General features: G+C 42.7%; 1 protein-coding gene across 2 annotated transcripts in view; it reads left to right on the forward strand.

The window, feature by feature from the left end:
- The window catches only part of gse1b (Gse1 coiled-coil protein b), a 126,932-nt gene that overhangs the window by 26,657 nt on the left and 80,788 nt on the right, over window positions 1-19,487 (forward strand). For both annotated transcript variants that reach the window (XM_077713098.1, XM_077713099.1), the window contains exon 2: window positions 5,536-5,674. In XM_077713098.1, the coding sequence (XP_077569224.1) occupies window positions 5,536-5,674 (139 nt within the window). The remainder of the gene's footprint in view (window positions 1-5,535; window positions 5,675-19,487) is intronic.

Here is a 19,487-nt window from a genome sequence, read left to right on the forward strand (position 1 = left end):
ACGCACACACACACACACACACACACACACACACACTCACACTCACACTCACACTCACACTCACACTCACACACACACATGCACGCACACAAACACACACACACACACATTAAACTCCCGACAAATCCTGGCCTGTCATTGCTCTCTATTGTTTGGCTGTGCTTGCTTTCTCTTGGTGTGACTGCCAGCAGATGGCTAGCACTGAGCTGTCAGTGGGCCCGGGGCCCACACACATGCATGCACACACACAGGCGAGTCGCCTACACAAAGAGTGTCTTATTGCACACAGAACATATGCGGAGTGTCCACTGAATGCTGCTATTGCCTCTTTCACAGTTTATATGATATGTTTACTGTGCGGCAGTCTCCCTTTATTCTTGCGCACTTATACATGCAAGCTTTGGAGACACTCCTCTACAGGTGCCCCTGGTGACCCCTCTTTCTGTAATGACTATGTAATCTCATAAAAGGGCCACCTCACTACATTAGCATGTGTAAAGGCCTTTTGTACGTGTGCCTTTGTCCGTGCGTGTGCAAGTAACAGTCTTAAATCTTGCGCGCGCGTGCGTATTTCAAAGTGGTGCATGTGTAAAAAGCAGGTGTCAGACCTAATGGAGTGTGTCGGCCGTCGCGTCAAAGCAGCTGCCGCCGATGGGGTCGCCTCGGGGTTATAGGTCAGGGTCGGGGTGAGGAGTCGTCTGTAGCGACAAGACATTCCTCTGCTGGCTAATCATAGTTCTGATGAATGACTGCAAAAGCGGCAGCTGGTAGACAGAAGGCTGAGGCTAAATGTGTGAGGAAGATATGGGGGGGAGATGGGTGAATGGAGGACCAAGTGGGGGGGCTTTGAACTCATCAAACAAGTGTTGATTGTGGCAGGTTGTGACATGGATGGAGGTCTACATCAGAGAGAACAACATGTGCTTTTGTCTCATACATAAAAGTTCAACTCAAAGGTTTGTGCATACGCACACCACCTTGCATCTGCAGGAAGCTGTTTCTAATGACAAGTTGTGTGTGTGCCCCTGGACACACTTTACCAACCCAGCAGAAAACAGCTCTTTGTGCTGTGGCCTCTCTCCCTCTGTTTATGTATGCCTCTCTCTATCTTTACTGCTCGCCCTCTGGAGGATACAGTTGTTCTGCTGTGCTCTGCTCAATATATTAAGCACTGTATACATTTTCCTCCAGCCTGACAACAGATATATGAGCTGAGTTGTATTTTTGGGCTGACACCAGCCTTTCACATTGCTTAACTTGTGCTGTAATGCCTCCACAAAAACATTGAAAAAGAGCTTTGAATGCACCTCTGGTTAAATGTACTAGATGGACAAAAATATGGGGACACCTGGTCATTAAACTGGAAGCAAGGGAACATAATAGCAACTTTGCAGCCTATGGTTTCCTGAAAAGATGAACATTAGTGCAGTGGAAGTTCTTAAGGAAGATTGCCTCATGGCTTATAATCACCTTTAAAGGTCGATATTTGAAGCGTAACTTTAATGCCGTTATGTGGGTGTTCTTGTGTGTCAATACAAATGTCCCAAATCTTTTGTCCATACTCAGTTGATCCACAATCATACCAGGCCATTAATATCTCTTCTTCTGACTTAAAATTCTTCTCACATCACGACTGGTGTATGTGCGAGCATTTTGCATGTCTGTGTGTGTGTGTGTGTGTGTGTCTGTGTGTCTGCAATGCTCAGCTCAAAAGAAGGTGCTCTAATAGTCAGGTTGTTTTTGTTCTGTCCACGAGGCCAATCGATTCCACTTACCCTTTTCCTGTTAGACTCCCTAATAGACCTGGAAGAGAAACACTGCGGACCTCGAGTTGTCACCAGCTGTGTGTTTGCCTGTTGTGTGAGAATATACTGTATGTGGCTACGTGTTTGTCTCTTCACCTAAACTCCCCCCCCCCCCAATTTACTTTGAAAACTTGTCAAAAAGAGACTAGTTTGACCATTTGAAGAAAATAATCAGTAAGAGAATGATTCAAACAAATTGAAAGCATACTATTAAGAAAGCTCTTCCTTACAAGGTTCAATGAAGTTCAATACAAATTAAAGCCCACATCCTGACCTCAAGGGACAAAGGAAAGGACATGTTTATTTTGCTATGGACAACACCGTGCACAGGAGGACATGAGAATGAGGTCAAAGTAACATTTTGACAGCAAAACTGAATGACCTCTGGTCTCTTGTCAGATGTCTTAATCATCTTCATGTTTAATGCACTGCTAATTAAATCTGAATCTCATTAACATTTGTAACACTTGCTCTAAGGATGTTTCTCCTATGTTCATGTTCATTAATTAAAGGCATGTGTTTGAAGTTTGACATGTGGTCAAACCACAATGGTGTCAGTGTTTCACTTTCCTGAAATTGAGTCATTTGCCACATGATCGAGTCTGATTATGTTGTTGCGTTTAGTACAGTACACTAGTTGTAGTTTATGCACTAGAAATTGTATCCGTGCTGCTGTACTGTTGCAGCAAACAAACATTTGCATCTAGTGTCAGCGTGTGAGATTTATTTTTTGGATTATCCGATAACTTTGCCCTCAATTGATCGCAACCAGACCTCTGGCTCCCTCATGGCCAAAATGTACATTTTATATTTGTTCTCCTTTGAAAAATGTGTGTGCTCAACATAGTGTAGTGGACTGCAATCTGAGCCTGTGGCGAGGACAGCACTGCTGTAGTAGCCATCCAGGCAGAAAAAGCAACATTTGGAGCCACAGGGCTGATGGGAAGAAGAGAGGAGAGCGATGGAGCGACAGTTGAACAAACTAGAGAAAGAGAGAGGACAAGGTCTCGCACGCTCTTTTCAGTCTATTTTAGTGGAAGAGAGATGTCAGTGTGTGTCAGTTCGCTCCACTAACCAGCCTGTAGCTGGAGAAACAGATCTCTGGCTCACACTTTCTTGCTTTCCTCGCCTCCCACAGCACATCCGCCGCGTCCTCATATCTCCTGGTCCTCACTCTTCTGCTTGCGTTGAGGCGAGCGGAAAAAAACTCAGCAGCTCAGGGGAGAATAGAAGCTAAAAGACAGAGCAGTGAACCAGTCATCTCTAAAAGGCTGGCAGCGGATAGTGCAGCGGTCGCTCCACGGGTGAGCGGGATCGCCAAATGGTGTGCGGTAGGGCCTCCAGGATGAAATGCGCCGCCGGCGTCCCTCAGTGTCGAGGAGGGCAGCGCGCAACTTCCCCAACACAGAAGGGATCAAATCTTTAAATCCCCTGGAAATGTCAAGCACGTTTGATGAAATGTCAGTAGAGACGCACACAAACACGCTGGCACGTACTCGCATCGGCGTGGCTGCATTGCATTGTAGGGCAGTCACGTCCTGTGGGTGACATCTGCCTCCACTTCCCAAATCCCGGAGGGAGAGTCACTGTATCCCTCTGGAGGAATATATTCCCAATGCTGTTACAATAACAGTAATCCATGACATTTTTACATGCCAAACATCTGCTTTGCTCTTCTCTAATGCCAAGCTACGATCGTCCAATTGGTTTAATTGGATTATTTGCACTTTTCATCAGACTTTAGATTATTTTCTCATTACATATAAACGTGCAAGTATTTTATAATGACTATATATACAAATGTAAAGGCTATTGCATTTTACCTATTCGGAAATCTATGTAAGGAAATTTGAAGGCAGACAGTTTCAATATTCATTTAAGAATGTTAATGTGTAAATTATATTATTATTTTTCTATTTGATTATGTTATAATATCTTTTTTTTTTCAGCAGTGGCAATATAATGTTCTCTAAATTTGATTGATTTTTTTTGGTTTTGGACTTTTTGGGGGGATAGGACACAATACAATGGTATTTCCATCATTGAGGCTTAGTGATTTAATACACAATATGTCAAAATGACTTAAACTATAAATCAAGGGTACCTTCGTACGAGAATGAAATACATTTTTATGCGGGACACCGTGATTGTAGATTTGCTTTGATGAATGATGATTTTGTTTAAATGAGCCACTACAGAGGTAATTCAATCGCAGGGCACATGGAAATGGATAACCATTCATGCTTGATCCTTACTTAGGGACAATTTAGCATTCAACCAGACAAACCAGCATGTTTTCGGGATGTGGGAGAAAAGCCGAGTACCCGGAGAAAATGCACACAAGCCTTGGGAAGAACAAGCAAACTCCACACACCGAGGATCAAACCCCCCTACAAGCCGTACCAATATAAATAATATAGTGAATATAGAGTATCGATATGTAGACTGTGTTCTTCAGTAAAAACGGAATAATAAAATCCAAGCTATTGCATCATCTGTCAATGGAGTGTTCGGATGTGTTTAAAGGAGTGTCAAGGGTCAACTCAAGCATCAACATTGTGTGTACACCCACAGACTCCTCCTGTGATGCACCAGCTGACATCTTGGTTTGCCGTTTATCCTCTCCGCTCCCACGCTGACTAACTTATCGATCTCCTTGAGTACACTTCCTGTTTAGACCTTTGTCAGTTTTTCCTGGACTGGCAACCCCCCGCTGGTGACACTCTCCCAAACAATCGTGTCCATCCCCGTCAATTAATCTTGTAGTCGTCACACGGCAGATGCTGCATGGCGGTCAGCTATTGATTACCTCAGCTCTCTAGAAAGTGCTCATCCTTTGAGTGGACAAGGACGATGTACCATACACTGTATTGGAAGCTTAAGTCACTAAAGTTGTGTAGGATTCAATCCATTGGTCTGCAGATTGTGTTCGTAATAGTGAATTTTTGGGGGGAATTTGGAGGCATTTTTAAAAAAGATTTGACTTAAAGTTTGGTTTAGACATCTCCATCAATGTCATGCCTGAATGGATTGACAGGCATAACACATAATCAATATTTGTGCAAGTTTGCAGGCTCAGCGGTGTTTATTGGTACTCTAGCTAATAATGTTTGATCCATTGAGAGCTGAAATCTCCTGTGGTTAAAAATCCTCCATTAGTAGCAAGTCTTGGCGATTATAAGAGAATTTGTTCAACAGTGGAATTAACCTCAATTAGCACTACCACCGTTGATATTTCTCATTTCACCTTCTGACTCCTGCGCTGCGTCTTACACAAGTCTCTTCTATCGTGACTCAACATGAGTGTGCACTTAATAACACTCTTCAAAATGAGACCTTTAATGGCATTTCTTTCTTAACTGAAGCTCTCTGAAGTACTTTGTGCCCACAAGACACTCATGTTGTGCCACATGACACACTGTAAATAACAAGTGTGATGGTCGAGGATGAGTCATGTGAGAGTAATAGTAGCAACAGCGTAATCCATTTTTAGGGCCAATATGTTGTGTTTTAACTAACCATCTGTTATAGCATTTAGTGGGAATTGTTTAAACAACAGGTCTTTTTCTTTTTGTCTATGGGCACTTTTAATCAAGAGATGATACCTCAGGTTTCATCATGAAAAAAAAGTTAATTCTCCTCCTTAATTTGTTTGCAATTATTATTTTTCTCTCTCTCATCTCTGTACGATTTCAAAGTCTGTTATAAGGTGAAACTTTTTATCTTTCAGGCCTACGCTCTGACAGAGGAGCCGAACAGAACTGGCGAGGAAGCAAACTCAAAGACCCTCCAACCTGCAAGTGACCTCACTCCTACAACTGTGACCTCGGAGCCAGAGATATATGAGCCAGTCGACCGCCCATGTTCCAGTGAGTCATGCTGTCTTGAATACTATTGATGAAAGCAGTTTTTTAAGTCCTAAGTTTTAGCTATTCTGTCTCCTCACTTGGCTCTTGTTCTGCAATAATTGACTACAAAGGTGTGAGAGTAATATACACGTAAACTTGGGTCATATTTGGGTTACTGACTTAGTGTTTGTTGTTCAGATTTATTCATGCAGTGAAGTGGTTTGAGTAGCATAGATGATTGGAGGATGTCCGGTTTTATTGAATGCATTGTTGATTCAACCCCTTTTTTTTTTGCTCTTATATTCTTCTAGCTTTTGCCACTTAATTACTATTTCATTGGGTAATGCTGGAAACTTCATTTCTTTTCCATGTTTCTTGGCTAGAATCTCTTTAAAATTCTGTTACAATTTGACAGTCATGTGAAATGGAAGCCAATACAGTTTGTGTTGATGGGCTAAAAAAATGATATCATACCATGCCTTAAGAGGCCTTTGCCTTAAGATATGTTGCGGATGATTCTTGTCTTAAGGGTGTTTGTATACTGTCACCACCAGGTCTGTTTTTAAATGTAAATTTTCTTATTCCTCCACCCACATATTCTTCTTTATCTTTCTCTTCCAGCACCCTTATTTATCACTTTCCTATCAGCCTCTTTTGATCAGCGTTCCGGCCTGCTCAGACTATCGGGTTTTTTCCCCCTCCTAGGCTATTTTTCTGTTTAGCCATGGGCCCCTCGATCGTTTACAGAAGGCACTCACACAGAACCAACCGGCAGACAGCAGCCAAATGCACACATGGCGACCCATCATCTTAACCACAAGTAGGTCTCTGGCGCTTGGCTAAAGAGTCGTGACAAAGGGCGCAGAATGAACGCAGACATGCACGTTTGCAGTCTGATCTAACATGACTCCCAGTGGTCTCCGGGGAGGCATGAGAGCTGCATTTTCATGAGTTATTTAAGTACTCTCCATCAGGTTTGTTGGATTGTAGCTCACTTTAACATGGCATGTCATTTTTCTCTACTCTTGTGGAAAAACGGACCTGATCACACACTTGAACAGAGCATTGGTTTCTCATTTTTTTTCTATTTGTGCTTGTGTGCTTAGAATTTGTGGTCAACAGTGTAATTTGCACTCACTTGGTGTATGACATTAAAATAAAGAACAACACAGGAGCTTTCTAATTTAGAGCTTTCACTTTAATCACGTCTGCATCCTTGACATGTGTTTGTCTCGGCATTAATCATGCTACGGATGTAATTGCAATGAGATGGTGCTTTCAGTTTTATTGTGAGGGCAACATTGCAGCTGGACTTGGCAGTGCTTGCAATCTGGCTGCCGGCCAGTTCGATACAATAGCAATTACCCGCTGTTTGTGTGTGGAGCACCACTGGATATTTCAGGATATTTTTGCATTTGCTTTTAGGAGGAGGACTCCACTGCCTAGAGCAGAGATAACCCCAGTCTGTCTTAGTCATGTTATCTGAGCTTTGAGGAAACACATCATAAGGAAAAACGTCTGCCTCATATGAGAGTGATGACAGGGCAGGCCATCCAGTGAATAGTGGCAACCAATTCGGAGATGGGTAGGGATGGATGACACTGATTGCACACACCTATTCTCTTACTTGTCTTTTATTCTCTGGCGTCCCACCTCCAGTCGAGGGTGAGGGTAGGCTGTCAAGCTTGTCACATCTCTCAAAAAGCTGATAAAACCAAATAAAGCCAGCATCTAGGCAAGGTGCCACCTCACTATCCTCTTTATACCAGCGGGTAAAGTTAAGATTAAGCTCAGTAGTCATTATAAATCACAGTAGAGGTGAGAGGTACTATAAAAAGAATTCACTTAGATGGTTCATTTCAGTTTTACTGTTGACTTTTGTTATAAACACAAGACAACAACATTTTATCTAGTTCTACTCTTGGTGAGTCATAAGCACTGTGATTGGTACCCCTATGAAAGCCTTTGATTTATGTCCAGTTTGACAGTAAGTGAACGGGAAGTGACATTAAAAAGCTCTTTCTTGGAAGAATCGTTCACAATCTGCCATGCTGCTGCTTGTCGTGGCATTTTTCTCGAAAAGCTACTAAGTCAGGTCATCGAAGGCATGACTGAGTATGCTTGGGCTTTTGAAAAGTTTACATAAGATAGTGTGATTTTCTCCATTCATTATTCGAGACTGCATCAGATTTATGGGGAGAGAAAACTATTTGGAAAATTGCCATCTTCCTTGTGACTGGGAAAAGTCCCATTTTCATCCTCCTCTTGACATACAGAAACCCTAAATTTGCAACATTCCTCCTAATTATTCCATAATGTTTCTTCGTCAAGAAGCCAAATACTCAGATTTATTTATTTTTTAAATAATTCAGTAATACTTTTTCTTGAAGGGTGGGGGGGGGGTAGAATCAGAGGCCTGTTCTGCAGAGTGGCGCCAGTCCTGGCTGCTTTGGGGGAGGAATTAGTCAGGAGACAGTGGGTTTGGCACCACGCCATAGTTATTAGCCACACTGAGGGTGGGCACGGGGTTATGGCCTCGTTCAATCGTTCACTTTGTATGTGTGTGTGCCTGCAAAGTGTTTGTTTGTCTGCATGCGAGTCAACCTCCTCTGGTCACACTGACCTCATTGTGCAGTCACTCCTGCTTGATTTGTCCACTCTCCAACACATTCCTCTCCAATAGGCTGAGAAACAGACCCTTCACCCTCCTCACTTTCACCGCCTCAGAGCCCCCCCACCACCACTAATGCTCTCTCCACTTTTCTGCGGATGGATTTGATTTAGTGACTGTGGTTTTCCATCCACAGCCTGGAAAGCCAGCAGCAGTAGATTTAGGGAGAGACCTATAGATTCACAGCCAGCAGAGCACGTCATTTCTTGGCTCGAGCTCATCAGCAAATACATCAACAGGACAAAGTGCTAATGGATGTGAACCACCACTATTCAGGAAGTAATGAACCTCCCTTCATTTCATTATTTCCTTCTCATGGCCTGCATAATTGCACCAAACAATGACGGGAAATGAATAAAACGCAAGCAGAATTCAGCTATTTAACTTCATGAATATAGAATGCATATATGCACAAAGGGATTAGGGGACTATATATTTTAGCTTTTCAAATCAGTGTGAGGTCACAGCCCAGTGTTAAGCAGTGAGATCAGGTTCTAGTGCCAAAACCCGAGATGACCACTTAGTAAATACCCCTTGACGCTCAACTTTGACCTCACTGGCACAAGGAAACAGGTGTTGGAGCAATATTAGACCTGTCTGCCTGCACATTCAGTGCTGCATTGGATTTCTTTTGTCAACCTTTTTAAAGGGTTAGACTAGTAGGAACTGATGGCAGCGATTCATAATTGTTCTTAAGGATTAAATTGTTGTTTAAAGAGCAGATACATAAAACAATTATGTGTATTTAGACAATTTTATGCCAGACCCCACAATAGATTGCCACAAAAGTTTGTGGGTGTGTGAAACATGGCATTTGGGTATAAATCCAGAGAAAAAATCCTTAGTGTACAATCAATTACTGAAAGGACAAGAGTGGATCTTTCTTGAACACATCTGACTCCAACCTAAATAACATAGCGAGTATTTCTTTTCCCTCTGTGTAAAGTTTCACCCTCCATGAAAGGAACTGACTGAGTGATTGTGATTAACGCATCAAAATCGCACTATTAATATATTTTCACCCCCCCCCCCCCCCTCATGCTGATACCTTTTCCTCCTTTTTGTTGCTTTTCTTCAAGCAAGTAATGGCAATTTCCCCCTCCCCCAGCTATTTCTCCTCTCTCCTCCTCTCTTGGCTATGCCTAAGTGCTTTTTGCTGTTTCTCTGCAGGTGGCACTGTAATAAAGCCTGTCAGTAGAAGACATGGGTCGTACTGTCATATGCTCTTGTTAACTCCCTAAACCCCCCATTTCCTCCCCAGCACTACTCTACTCACATCTCCGGCTTTCATTTCCCCTTATTTGCTTTTTTTGTACCCATCTTGCTTGCTCTTCAGATCAAAATGGATGGTTTCATCTTTAATGTCCTTTCACTCCTGTGATTTCCTTACGAGCTGGCACAAGACATGCCCCCTTTTTGACATCACAACCTACGTCATATGACTTTTGTGACAGTGGACTGTAAAAAGGAAAACAATATATAAATGACTGACAGTGAATGAGTTAAGAAAGCTGCAGCTTCATTATCTAGATGATACAGTGTGCTATAATGGGAAAAAAACAAATCTATTGTTGCCGTGACGACCCTCGATCACCTACTTGAAAGGAAAAGACAAGCGCTCGTATATAAATGACCTTGTTAAATATGTTTGCTCAAAAAAAAACTTTGCTGCACATTAGGGCAGGCATAGATAAGTGTAAGGAAATTGACCATTTTATCAACTAAATAATCCCTCACACCCCAGACCACTACATTCAGGAGTGTTTTTTTTAATGCCATTAAGCATAAATGAGTTACAAAAGTATGTGATCAATGTTGATTTATTTAAGTCAACTTTCTCCCTGAATAGGCAATTGTGGAGTAAAATCAGTTGCTTTCACTATTTAGCTGGTAACCGGATGCATGCATGACTCACATCAGAGCTTCTTGGTTCTCTCTGTGTTAAGTGTGCTCACAGTATGTGGCCATGAATCTATTTCAGTGTGCAGTTTTATTTGCAGCAGCCACATGATGGCAACACTAACCTTATTCTTTTGAGAAAACCTCCGTGCAGTCTTCAGAGTCCCCAGTGACACACACACACACACACAAACATGCACAGCCACACACACAATGACAGTGTGTTTTTAATAATTTAGTTGTGGCCATGTTAACTGTTGACAGAGAACATGGCCTTTCTACTCTGTTGATGGATAACTGGTGGTTGATTTGTTTTCACTCTCACCTTCTACTCCTTTTTGTATCATGTAAAATGCATTTTAGTGCGTTTCAGACAATCAGAATTCAAGGATTGCTTTATGTTGAGGACAGTGGATCCTTGTGATGGAAAGGACTTTAGTTTTCAAAACACTAGCCATTTTCTATGTTAAAAAAGGCAGTTGTGTAGCACTTATGCTAAATAGTTCAGTAGTTGAAGTATCATTTTTTGGATTAAAATTCTCCATAGAGAAAAAGTATTAGAGCAATAGTATTTACATCAGCAATATTTAAGAAAAGAGTATTTTTGTGTGTGTTGTTGGACTGCATGAAACGTGTACCTTGAGGCACTACTTCAGGGTTGTAGTGGAAGGGGCTGCATTGTATACATTTACAGTTTTAAATGTAAGGGAATTAAAAAAAAATCATTATTAGAAATTTCCTCTCCAAATATTTTTAAAGGAAGGGATTCAATACACAGTCTGATTACAATTTTAAACATTCTAATTAGATATTTTTCATCTGTTTGCTAAAACAAAAAGTTACCCTCATTCTACAGCAATTCTAGTTTGTCTATGCTTTCTACCATTCTGGCCATACCCCTGGAAAAAAACTGATGAACAGACACTGAAAATAAATGTCCTGCATTCTGCTTAAGCACAGTCAAACACTATTATTGCCTTGACTGTGGCACTCAGCTTCGGGGAACGTGTGTGCCTGCATGTGTGTGTGTGATGTGGGTGAAGAATAATATGACCCCAACACTAATCCAATCACATCCACTAAGCAAATTACAGCTTCAGCGCACCCTGTTTCTCGTTCTTCATTTCCCTCTCCCTCTCTCTCTCCGTCCAGCCATGAGGGTGTTTCATGTGGTCTACACGGTTTTCGACTTGTGCAGGCTGCGTGTTTTTCTAGGCTCTGCCTCACTTCAACAATTCCCTCCCACCTTCTTCCTCCATGATAAAATCAGTATGAGTGCGTTTGGGGCCATAGGAGCCTGGCGTTGCAATCTGGCCAGGCTCAGGCGGGCTCAGGGGGGGATTGCAAGTGACGCATTTTGGGGTGCGACGCCCCCTAGTTGGGACTCCCAAGCAGCCATTCTGGCTCCAGGCGGGTGGTTGGAGTCCAGCATGGCATGGAGAGGGAGAGGCGGTGCTCTATCTATCTCTCATAAGCCCCCCTAGGCCCCCTCCGTTTCTACCTTCTCTCTCCTTGTGTCTGTCACTTCAAAGAACTCCTCATTTCTACATTGCTTTTTTTCCTTTGTTTTCTTACCTAGGTTGTCACCACTGCTCCCAGCTTGCCGCATTTCTTCCGCCCCTGCTGGGTGTTTCTCGCACAAACACTCGTGTGGCCCTTGAATACGAGGTCACGGCGGAGGCGTGCTGTTAATTAGCCGCCAGTGGTTGTTATAGCAATATGATGATAAGGTGTAATTAATTAGGTGGCGTCTGCACAGTGGGAGAGAAAAGAGGAGGAGAGGAGGGGAGAAATACACAGCTATCAGGCCTCCTTTTATCCACGGAGCTCGTAATGAGAAAAAATGAGATGCTCCCAAGCCGGGAAGAAAGCATTTTGTCCTTTCACATGTTCTCTCTGCCTCTTCCTCGGCTCGCGGTTCTGTCACCGCCTTGTTTCTGTTTCATCTGTCTATCTCATCCGAGCTCTTGCCGGTGGGGTGCTGGCGAGTCGGTCTCACTCGCCATTGTATTTCCTTCATAAGCATGCAGCCTCTGGGACACTCATGAATACGGGGCGACTGCTTTTGTATACAAAGATTTTTTTTTGTTTTTGTTTTAATGCATATACGCCAGGTTAAATGCTTATTTTTAATTGCAACTTCTCAGCTGCCGTGTGGCTTTGTGCAGAGGGGGGAAAAAAGGATTTGAAGAGAGGAAAGGAATCGGGTTGCACAAACAGTCTGCTCTATTGATCCTCTCAGCAACGCCTCGACACCTATGCATGTCAACAACGCCGTACGTTTGTGTGTCAAAGGCTCGATCGACCATGGTGCACTGTGTCTGTTTATCACCCAGGCAGATGATCTCAACTGTTGTCGACCTTTCCACTCTCAACCACATCATGCATATTTAAACGTGAACAACAAACATTCTGATGAGCTTGCATAGTATAAGATCATAGCTACTGAACTTATGACCCCACATTAAAAAATAGTTCATTATGAACACTTGAACAAAATACTGAGCTCTAATACAAATGGGAATGCGACAGAAATAAAACACTTGCCAATTTTACAGTCTTTTCATTCATTCATCTTCTATACCGCTTTTCCTCACAAGAGTCTGGGGGTGCTGGAGCTTTTCCCAGCCAACCACGGGTAGCAGGCGGGGAACAACCCCCAAATCGGCGGCCAGTCAATCGCAGGGCACAAGAAGACGGACAACCAATCATAGCTAATGGCAATTAAGAGTGTTCAACCAGCCTACCCCGCATGTTTTTGGATGTGGGAGGAGACCAGAGTACCTGGAGAAAACCCACACAAGCTAGGGAGAACATGCAAAATCCACACACTAATGACCACACAGGCACTAAGTGACAGACACCCACACAAATGTTGACAATCTATATCTCATTTCTTTATGACTTCCTGCCATTATTTTGACCAGCTACTTTCCCTCCTAACATCCCTGTGACCTCAAATATCCCCCTAAATATAAACACACATACCCACCCTCATCCACTTCAACTATCATTTAGGTTTACGAGGTGTGCTGAAAGAATCCTGGGAGGCGGGGGGCTGCCTATCTCTCTCTTCCCCCCTTTTTATATGAGAAGATATTGATATGGTCCACCAGTCGGACGTGCCTTTCTCTGTTTCCTGAAAATTGATGACGGCAGGGGAGTGCAAGTAGTCTGCTGGGTACTCCTCGTCAGTGTACGTATTGTATTGGCTTCTGTGTTTGTATAAGACGAGTCCTTTGCGAGTGTGCCTGGCATGTAAACGGGTTCATTAAGGAAATGAGAGGAGTTGGTTTGGAGAAGCGGCAGGTTAAGCAAAGGAAAAGTGTGCTAATTGAGCGGGAACATAGTCACAGATGAGAAGTACAACTCTGTTCATGAGCTCTGTCTTTGATACGGTTACTTTAAACAGCTAATGACTGGATCTTTACAAGGTCTTTGCCTTGAGGTGAATGTATCAAAATGCCTGTGAAATGCTCATCTGTGTGCGTGGAACTGTAGCTTGTGTTATGTAGTTGCACTCAAAGGCTTCCAGGATCAATGTTGCACTTGGTACTGTGTTTTACTATGGTACCAAGGTCATTACACAAAAGAATCATGTTGGAAAAATTGTCTTTCACAATTGGAATGAATGGAATTTACTGACATTGACAGCACTAGACATCTAATTCATGACTGGGAGAGGTTGGCAGGAAATGATCGCCCACTTAAAATAGTTTGGACATCTAGTACCGATCAATCAATAGCACTCAAAATGAGCATTCACAGTCAGCACTCACAATTTAAATAAGTTGGAAGTCTACAGTGGCGCTCACATTTTTGAGACACCTCATAATTCAGTAGTTAGAGTGCCTCAAAAGCTTTGATCCTGAGTTTTAAAGGCAAATAATGATTTAATTAGTGTTTTTTTTATTCAACTTTTTGCCTCCGCAAGTAAATTACATGTTCATCTGGGCTCAGGTCGCATCACAGAGTTGAGTTTACATTTGGCTCTTTAGAATCTTTTGCAGTGGTTGTCCAGCAAATCTTATTTATTTTGCTGCTTTCTTATATCAGCCGTCACATCATCCATAATTACAACTAAACACATTTCAATGCTGTTTGTCATCAGATTTCCATGTTTGGTCGTAGAGAAGAAAGCACAAACACGATAAGGATACGATCATAAGCCTAGACATGACCTTTACACTCCTTTGGATTGGATATAGAATTCAGAATGGAGGAGCAGACAAGCCACATCACTTAGGGGACGACACTCTCTATCCCTCTGATAGTTTGTGTGTAAGAAAAGCAACATCACAGAAAATACAGTAAAAATAGAGGCACGACTTGTAACAGTTTTGTGTTGTTGTTGTTTTAGTGCATTAGCATACTGTGTCACTTCTCCAAGGCGGTAAGACTAATCTCGCTTGAAGAAGTCACCTTCACTTGTCGAAGTTGAGTCACGCGACCATGCATCACAAGTAATTGTCTCCTCACATGTGTATTAAGTGGTGTGATTAGTCAACTTGTTTGTTGTGTGAATTGTCTGTTTTGCATATTTGTCTGCATCTTGTTTTTTTTGTACACTTTTACTGCCTACTAGCCTTTTCCTTGGGATGAAGAAAAGGTTTGTTTGATTAATTAATGCTGTTAGACATGAATGTAAATGATCAAAGGAGAGCATTAGCATTTTCTGTTTAATTATTCATGAGCAGCAAACGCTCATGAATTAGGACACCTGTGAGGGTCTTCTCCTTTCCAGCGTGCATACACACGATGCATCATGGGACATAACCCTGTGTGTTTAACTGGCCGGGCTCATCACCCTGTGCATGTGTATGTGTGTGTATGTGTGTGTGTTTTTGCACACTGTCAGTGATGCGGGTCACGGTAGGTTCACGTGGGTATTATTGAGTTATGTCGCCACTCTCGCTGGGGTTCAGCATTGTGATTAGGTTACAGCGTCGCGCTAAGGCTGCGACTGTCACCCCGGCTGTACGATTCATCTCCATGGAGACGAGAAAAGCGCTGATCTAATTAACCCCGCTGCTGCCATCTCCAAACCCGAGGGCGGCAAGCCCATCAAAAATAGGGACTACGTTAAGAGGTCAAGATGTTTAAAAGCGGGCAAAAGGGCGGTGCCATGTTAACAATGGCGATCTTACCGAAAGCAGGTATTTTTCTTCTTTCATCTCCTTCCCCGCCCCACCATCGGCAGCATCCGACGGAAGCACAAATGGGCCCTTGTTGCCATGGATATGAGCAATGGTTCCGCACGATGGGGCTCGGTGATAAATAGTGGGATGTGAAGGAAGTTAATAATTTATCTGGTGGAGGGAGTGACTGTTCTTGGGAGCGTTACCCAGCATAATGGGTTAAGTGCTGCGATTGCTGCGTGCCAAGCAGCCGACTCCAAGGAGGTAATACATAAAAAAAATATGAATAAAGGATGAGCTACCTGCTGGGAAGGGATCGTCAGGGGAGGGTGTTGTTCTGCGGATGCGTGTGTATGAGACGGGGAGGGTAGGCTTTCTTATATCACTGGATCGGCAGCTAAAGAACAGTCACCAACTAATATAACCTCCCTTGGGCTTTCGTTAATGCTTCACTTTCACTCGAAAAAAGAAATACAGCTCCATATGTTTGAAATTTTAACCCTTTATAGGGTAAGTGACTATTTTCGGTATTTAAACAACAACAACCTGCCGTCAACCGTGGCTCTGTCACGATTTCTAATCACTGATACTAAGGGAACTGAATTTTTGTTCGGGAATAACTCTTTTAATTTCCTGTCTCCTTCAGAATATCCTCAGAGTATCCCCCAGATGTTTTCATAAAGTATGAAAAAAGCCTGAACAAGCTCACTCTGTCGTCGGCCAAGAGCACAAACACAACACCTGCTTTGTGTCTTCTTAGCAATTCATGAGCTGCTACGCTCTCAAAGGCTCCTCCCTCTTTATCCATCTGATGCCTGAGGTCATGTGCGGGTCACCGTATTGTGTTAATCCTCTGGAACATATCAGATCAGCTTGATTTCATTATTGTCCCTATGATGCCCTACATGTACTCCTATAGGGGAAGGAAGGGGGGGGGCAATAAATGATCCTCTCACAGCAATGTTGGGAAATAAGATGTGGTGAATTACTTTGTACTTTGGACTCTTGCTATATCTGAGGGAGGATATGGAGCAGAACCAGCAATGACTATTTTGAAAAGGTTTTCGATGCATATGCCTGAGACCAATGAGTTTCTGCTCCTCAGGCATTATATATGTCTGTCTTATGGTTTCTTTTCATTTTGTCTCTTCTTGCTTGTGGCTGATAAGTGAAGCAGATAGCCGTGATGGATGAATACTACCCAACACCTTTAAAGCACTGTCTTTATTGTTCGTGTGTCAGCAATCTTTCGTTCTTTAACATTGTGTGTGTCCCTTAGAGTTTTGTGACCACAGCAAAGGGCCTTGAGGTGGCACATATTCAGCATGCAGATGAGGGGAGTGGGTGGGGATGTTGTAACAGGTGCAAACACCATATGCCATGGGTGAACCTGAGGAAGTCAGGTTGCATGATTTGGAATGGAAGCTGATGTAAACTGTTGATGCTTTTTTGTTGTTGTCATAAATACCACGCGGACATCACAGAATATTTAGACACTTTCATTGCTTGCCCCATTCTATTGGCAGAAGAGCTTTTCTGACTGGAAAACTACTAGATTTCTTCATTTGTCCGTCTCATCACACCACATTGTGGCAAAATGCAAAATACAATGATCCAAAAGTTAAAATTAGACTTTTATAAGTTCACTTATTCTATACATGTTCATTTTGGAAGAAGATTGTTAATGACTATTTCAAGACAGCATCATAGCAATACCTCTAATTGTCATAGATAGCTAAAAATGGGCCAAAAAATGGAAAAACTTCACAAAATACAGACTTTATTAGACGAGAGGAAAGGTTTCAGGTCTTAGTGATCGTAAGGACGTTAAAAAACAACTTAAACTGACACTTCTGCTTTTGTCATTTTTGAACTGTACAGTATTGAAACAATTTCCATGTGGCACTGTGCTGTCAAGGTTAAACAAGATTTTTAATTAACAATTTGCTGACCAGTCTTGTACTTGATGACAATTTAATGCGCAAACACCCTTTACTGTTCTGAAACTTGAGCATAAGTGGCGCTATGCATGAAGTTGTACGCTGACTAAAATATGATGACACAAATAATAGGACTGACTGGTAAACACTCATTTCTCTACTAGGTTTATATGCACTAGATGCTGTGTTCCGCATCATTTTACCATTAAACTTTTTATTTGCTTTCATTGTTACCAATGGGTAATGGTGTCAGGCAGGTACAGCTTTAGTGAATTGTGACAGTGTCTCATGTATGCAAAACATGCCCAAACACAACCTGGAGTCACAACCCTTATTTTGTTTTTGTGGCACCCTGAGCGACAACTTAATCAAACCTCTTCCCTGTTGGATGCATGCAGACCCACACATTGAAACCTGCACATGCATGTGCCTCTCCCCAGGTTGCCTTTTGTTCCCTGCATCTGTTTCCCTCGGTGATTAATTGCAATTAGCGAGAGGTTTGAAGGCCCGTGGAAGAACACAGCGAGAGGAAGAGCGAAGAGATTAATGAGGGGAGGCATCCGCCAAAGAGGGAGGGGGGATCAAGAGAGGACGGCCAAGGAAAAGAGAGATTGTACAGATGATACGGTAATGAGGGAGGGGCCGAGAGAGGAGGCGGAGGAGGAGGCAGGGATGCTCGGATGCTAATGACGGGTGCGTGACATGGAGCTAAAGCGGGAGAAGAGAGAGAGAGAGAGTTGCTTGTCAAAGCACAGGCCACAGAGCGACACCGCAGGGGACTGATTAAATATGGAAATTATAATTGCTAATTGACCTTTATTAATCAGAGCAGCGGAAGGGGGTGTTTTTTGCGGCTCCTCGTGGGTGTGTGCGGCACTGCCAGAGTAGTTATCCGAGTGTTTTCTGTGCGTCTGAACTCCCTCTTGTCTCAAAGAGCTCTCTCATGTTTAAATACAGCATAACGGCAGTTGCGGCCAGAACACACACAAATGCAAACGTGTTAGTTAATCACAGAGCTAAATAAGGTCAGTCTCCATCCGTTTGGGGCAGCCCGATGCGCGTGAGCATTTATTTTCTCTTATGCTTTTTGTCTTTGATATTTAGTGAAACCCTGACAAGCAGTATTTGTAACAGGAGCCTGTAGGCAGTTTTTTTCTGCTTTCGCAAAGATTTATTTTATCTTGCTATGAATATAAAGTCACGTCTATGATCACACAAAAGGGCACACATGGACGTCAGTCATGCAGCCAGATCACACAGATTGGATTAGAGACCTCCTAAATTCATTAACACAATGCAATTTGGCCAGTCATCATTAGAAGGGCATATAAACTGATCCGGAGTGGTTTGATTTGGCTTGCCACTTAAAAGGGAAATAAACTTCTTTTGTTTCTTTCAAAACTGTTCTAAAACTGGGATGTAATTTGACCAAACCCAGAAAAGAGATTTATAGTCTGTGACGACGACTGTAACTTCGGTCAGTAGCAGGAGGCGGGAAAATTGGCGAGTACGAAGGATAATTGGAGTATATTTATCTGTTATTCCATAACTTCAATGTCAATCCGAATGCAATGTTTTGACCTAAGTCATTGCATAAAACTCATTCTTGGTATTTTGAGGTATTTCCAATGCAGATTCATATATGCTAATCTTGTCTGGCCTTTTTTTAAATTCCCTTTTGCCCCAAATGTCACTGGGTATATACCTATCTGTAATATAAACAGTCATTACAATATTGTCAGGGGCTGGGGGGACAAAACAATTGATGCAAGGCCCTTGATCTCACAAACCTGGGACCTCACTTTTGTAAACACATAGGATAAATAACTCCCCATATTTTGTCTGCTTTTCATATTTTTATCCCATTTTGTCACTTTTCTGTCCTCATATCACACGCACAATTTACACGTGGTGTGTACTGCGCTTTAGACTGCAGACTGTCTGAGATCTTTTCCTGCCGTTATTCCTCTTTTGTGTTCTTAGCGAGAAGCCCATCCCTCCCAGGGAATTGGATCACTTGTTTTAGGAGTGCAGCTCAGCTCATCCGCTTTGAACGTGTTGCCAACTTCTTCTGGAAAAAAAGCAAGGGACTAGCAGTGGGGCGGTGTGTTGTACTTTTGCGATCCAGCAGAGGGTGCTTATCAGAGATGAGCCTCTATTCCCCATTAAAAGCCAAGTCAACCACT

This window comes from Stigmatopora nigra, chromosome 3 (assembly GCF_051989575.1).
Source record: "Stigmatopora nigra isolate UIUO_SnigA chromosome 3, RoL_Snig_1.1, whole genome shotgun sequence".
Taxonomy (NCBI): domain Eukaryota; kingdom Metazoa; phylum Chordata; class Actinopteri; order Syngnathiformes; family Syngnathidae; genus Stigmatopora; species Stigmatopora nigra.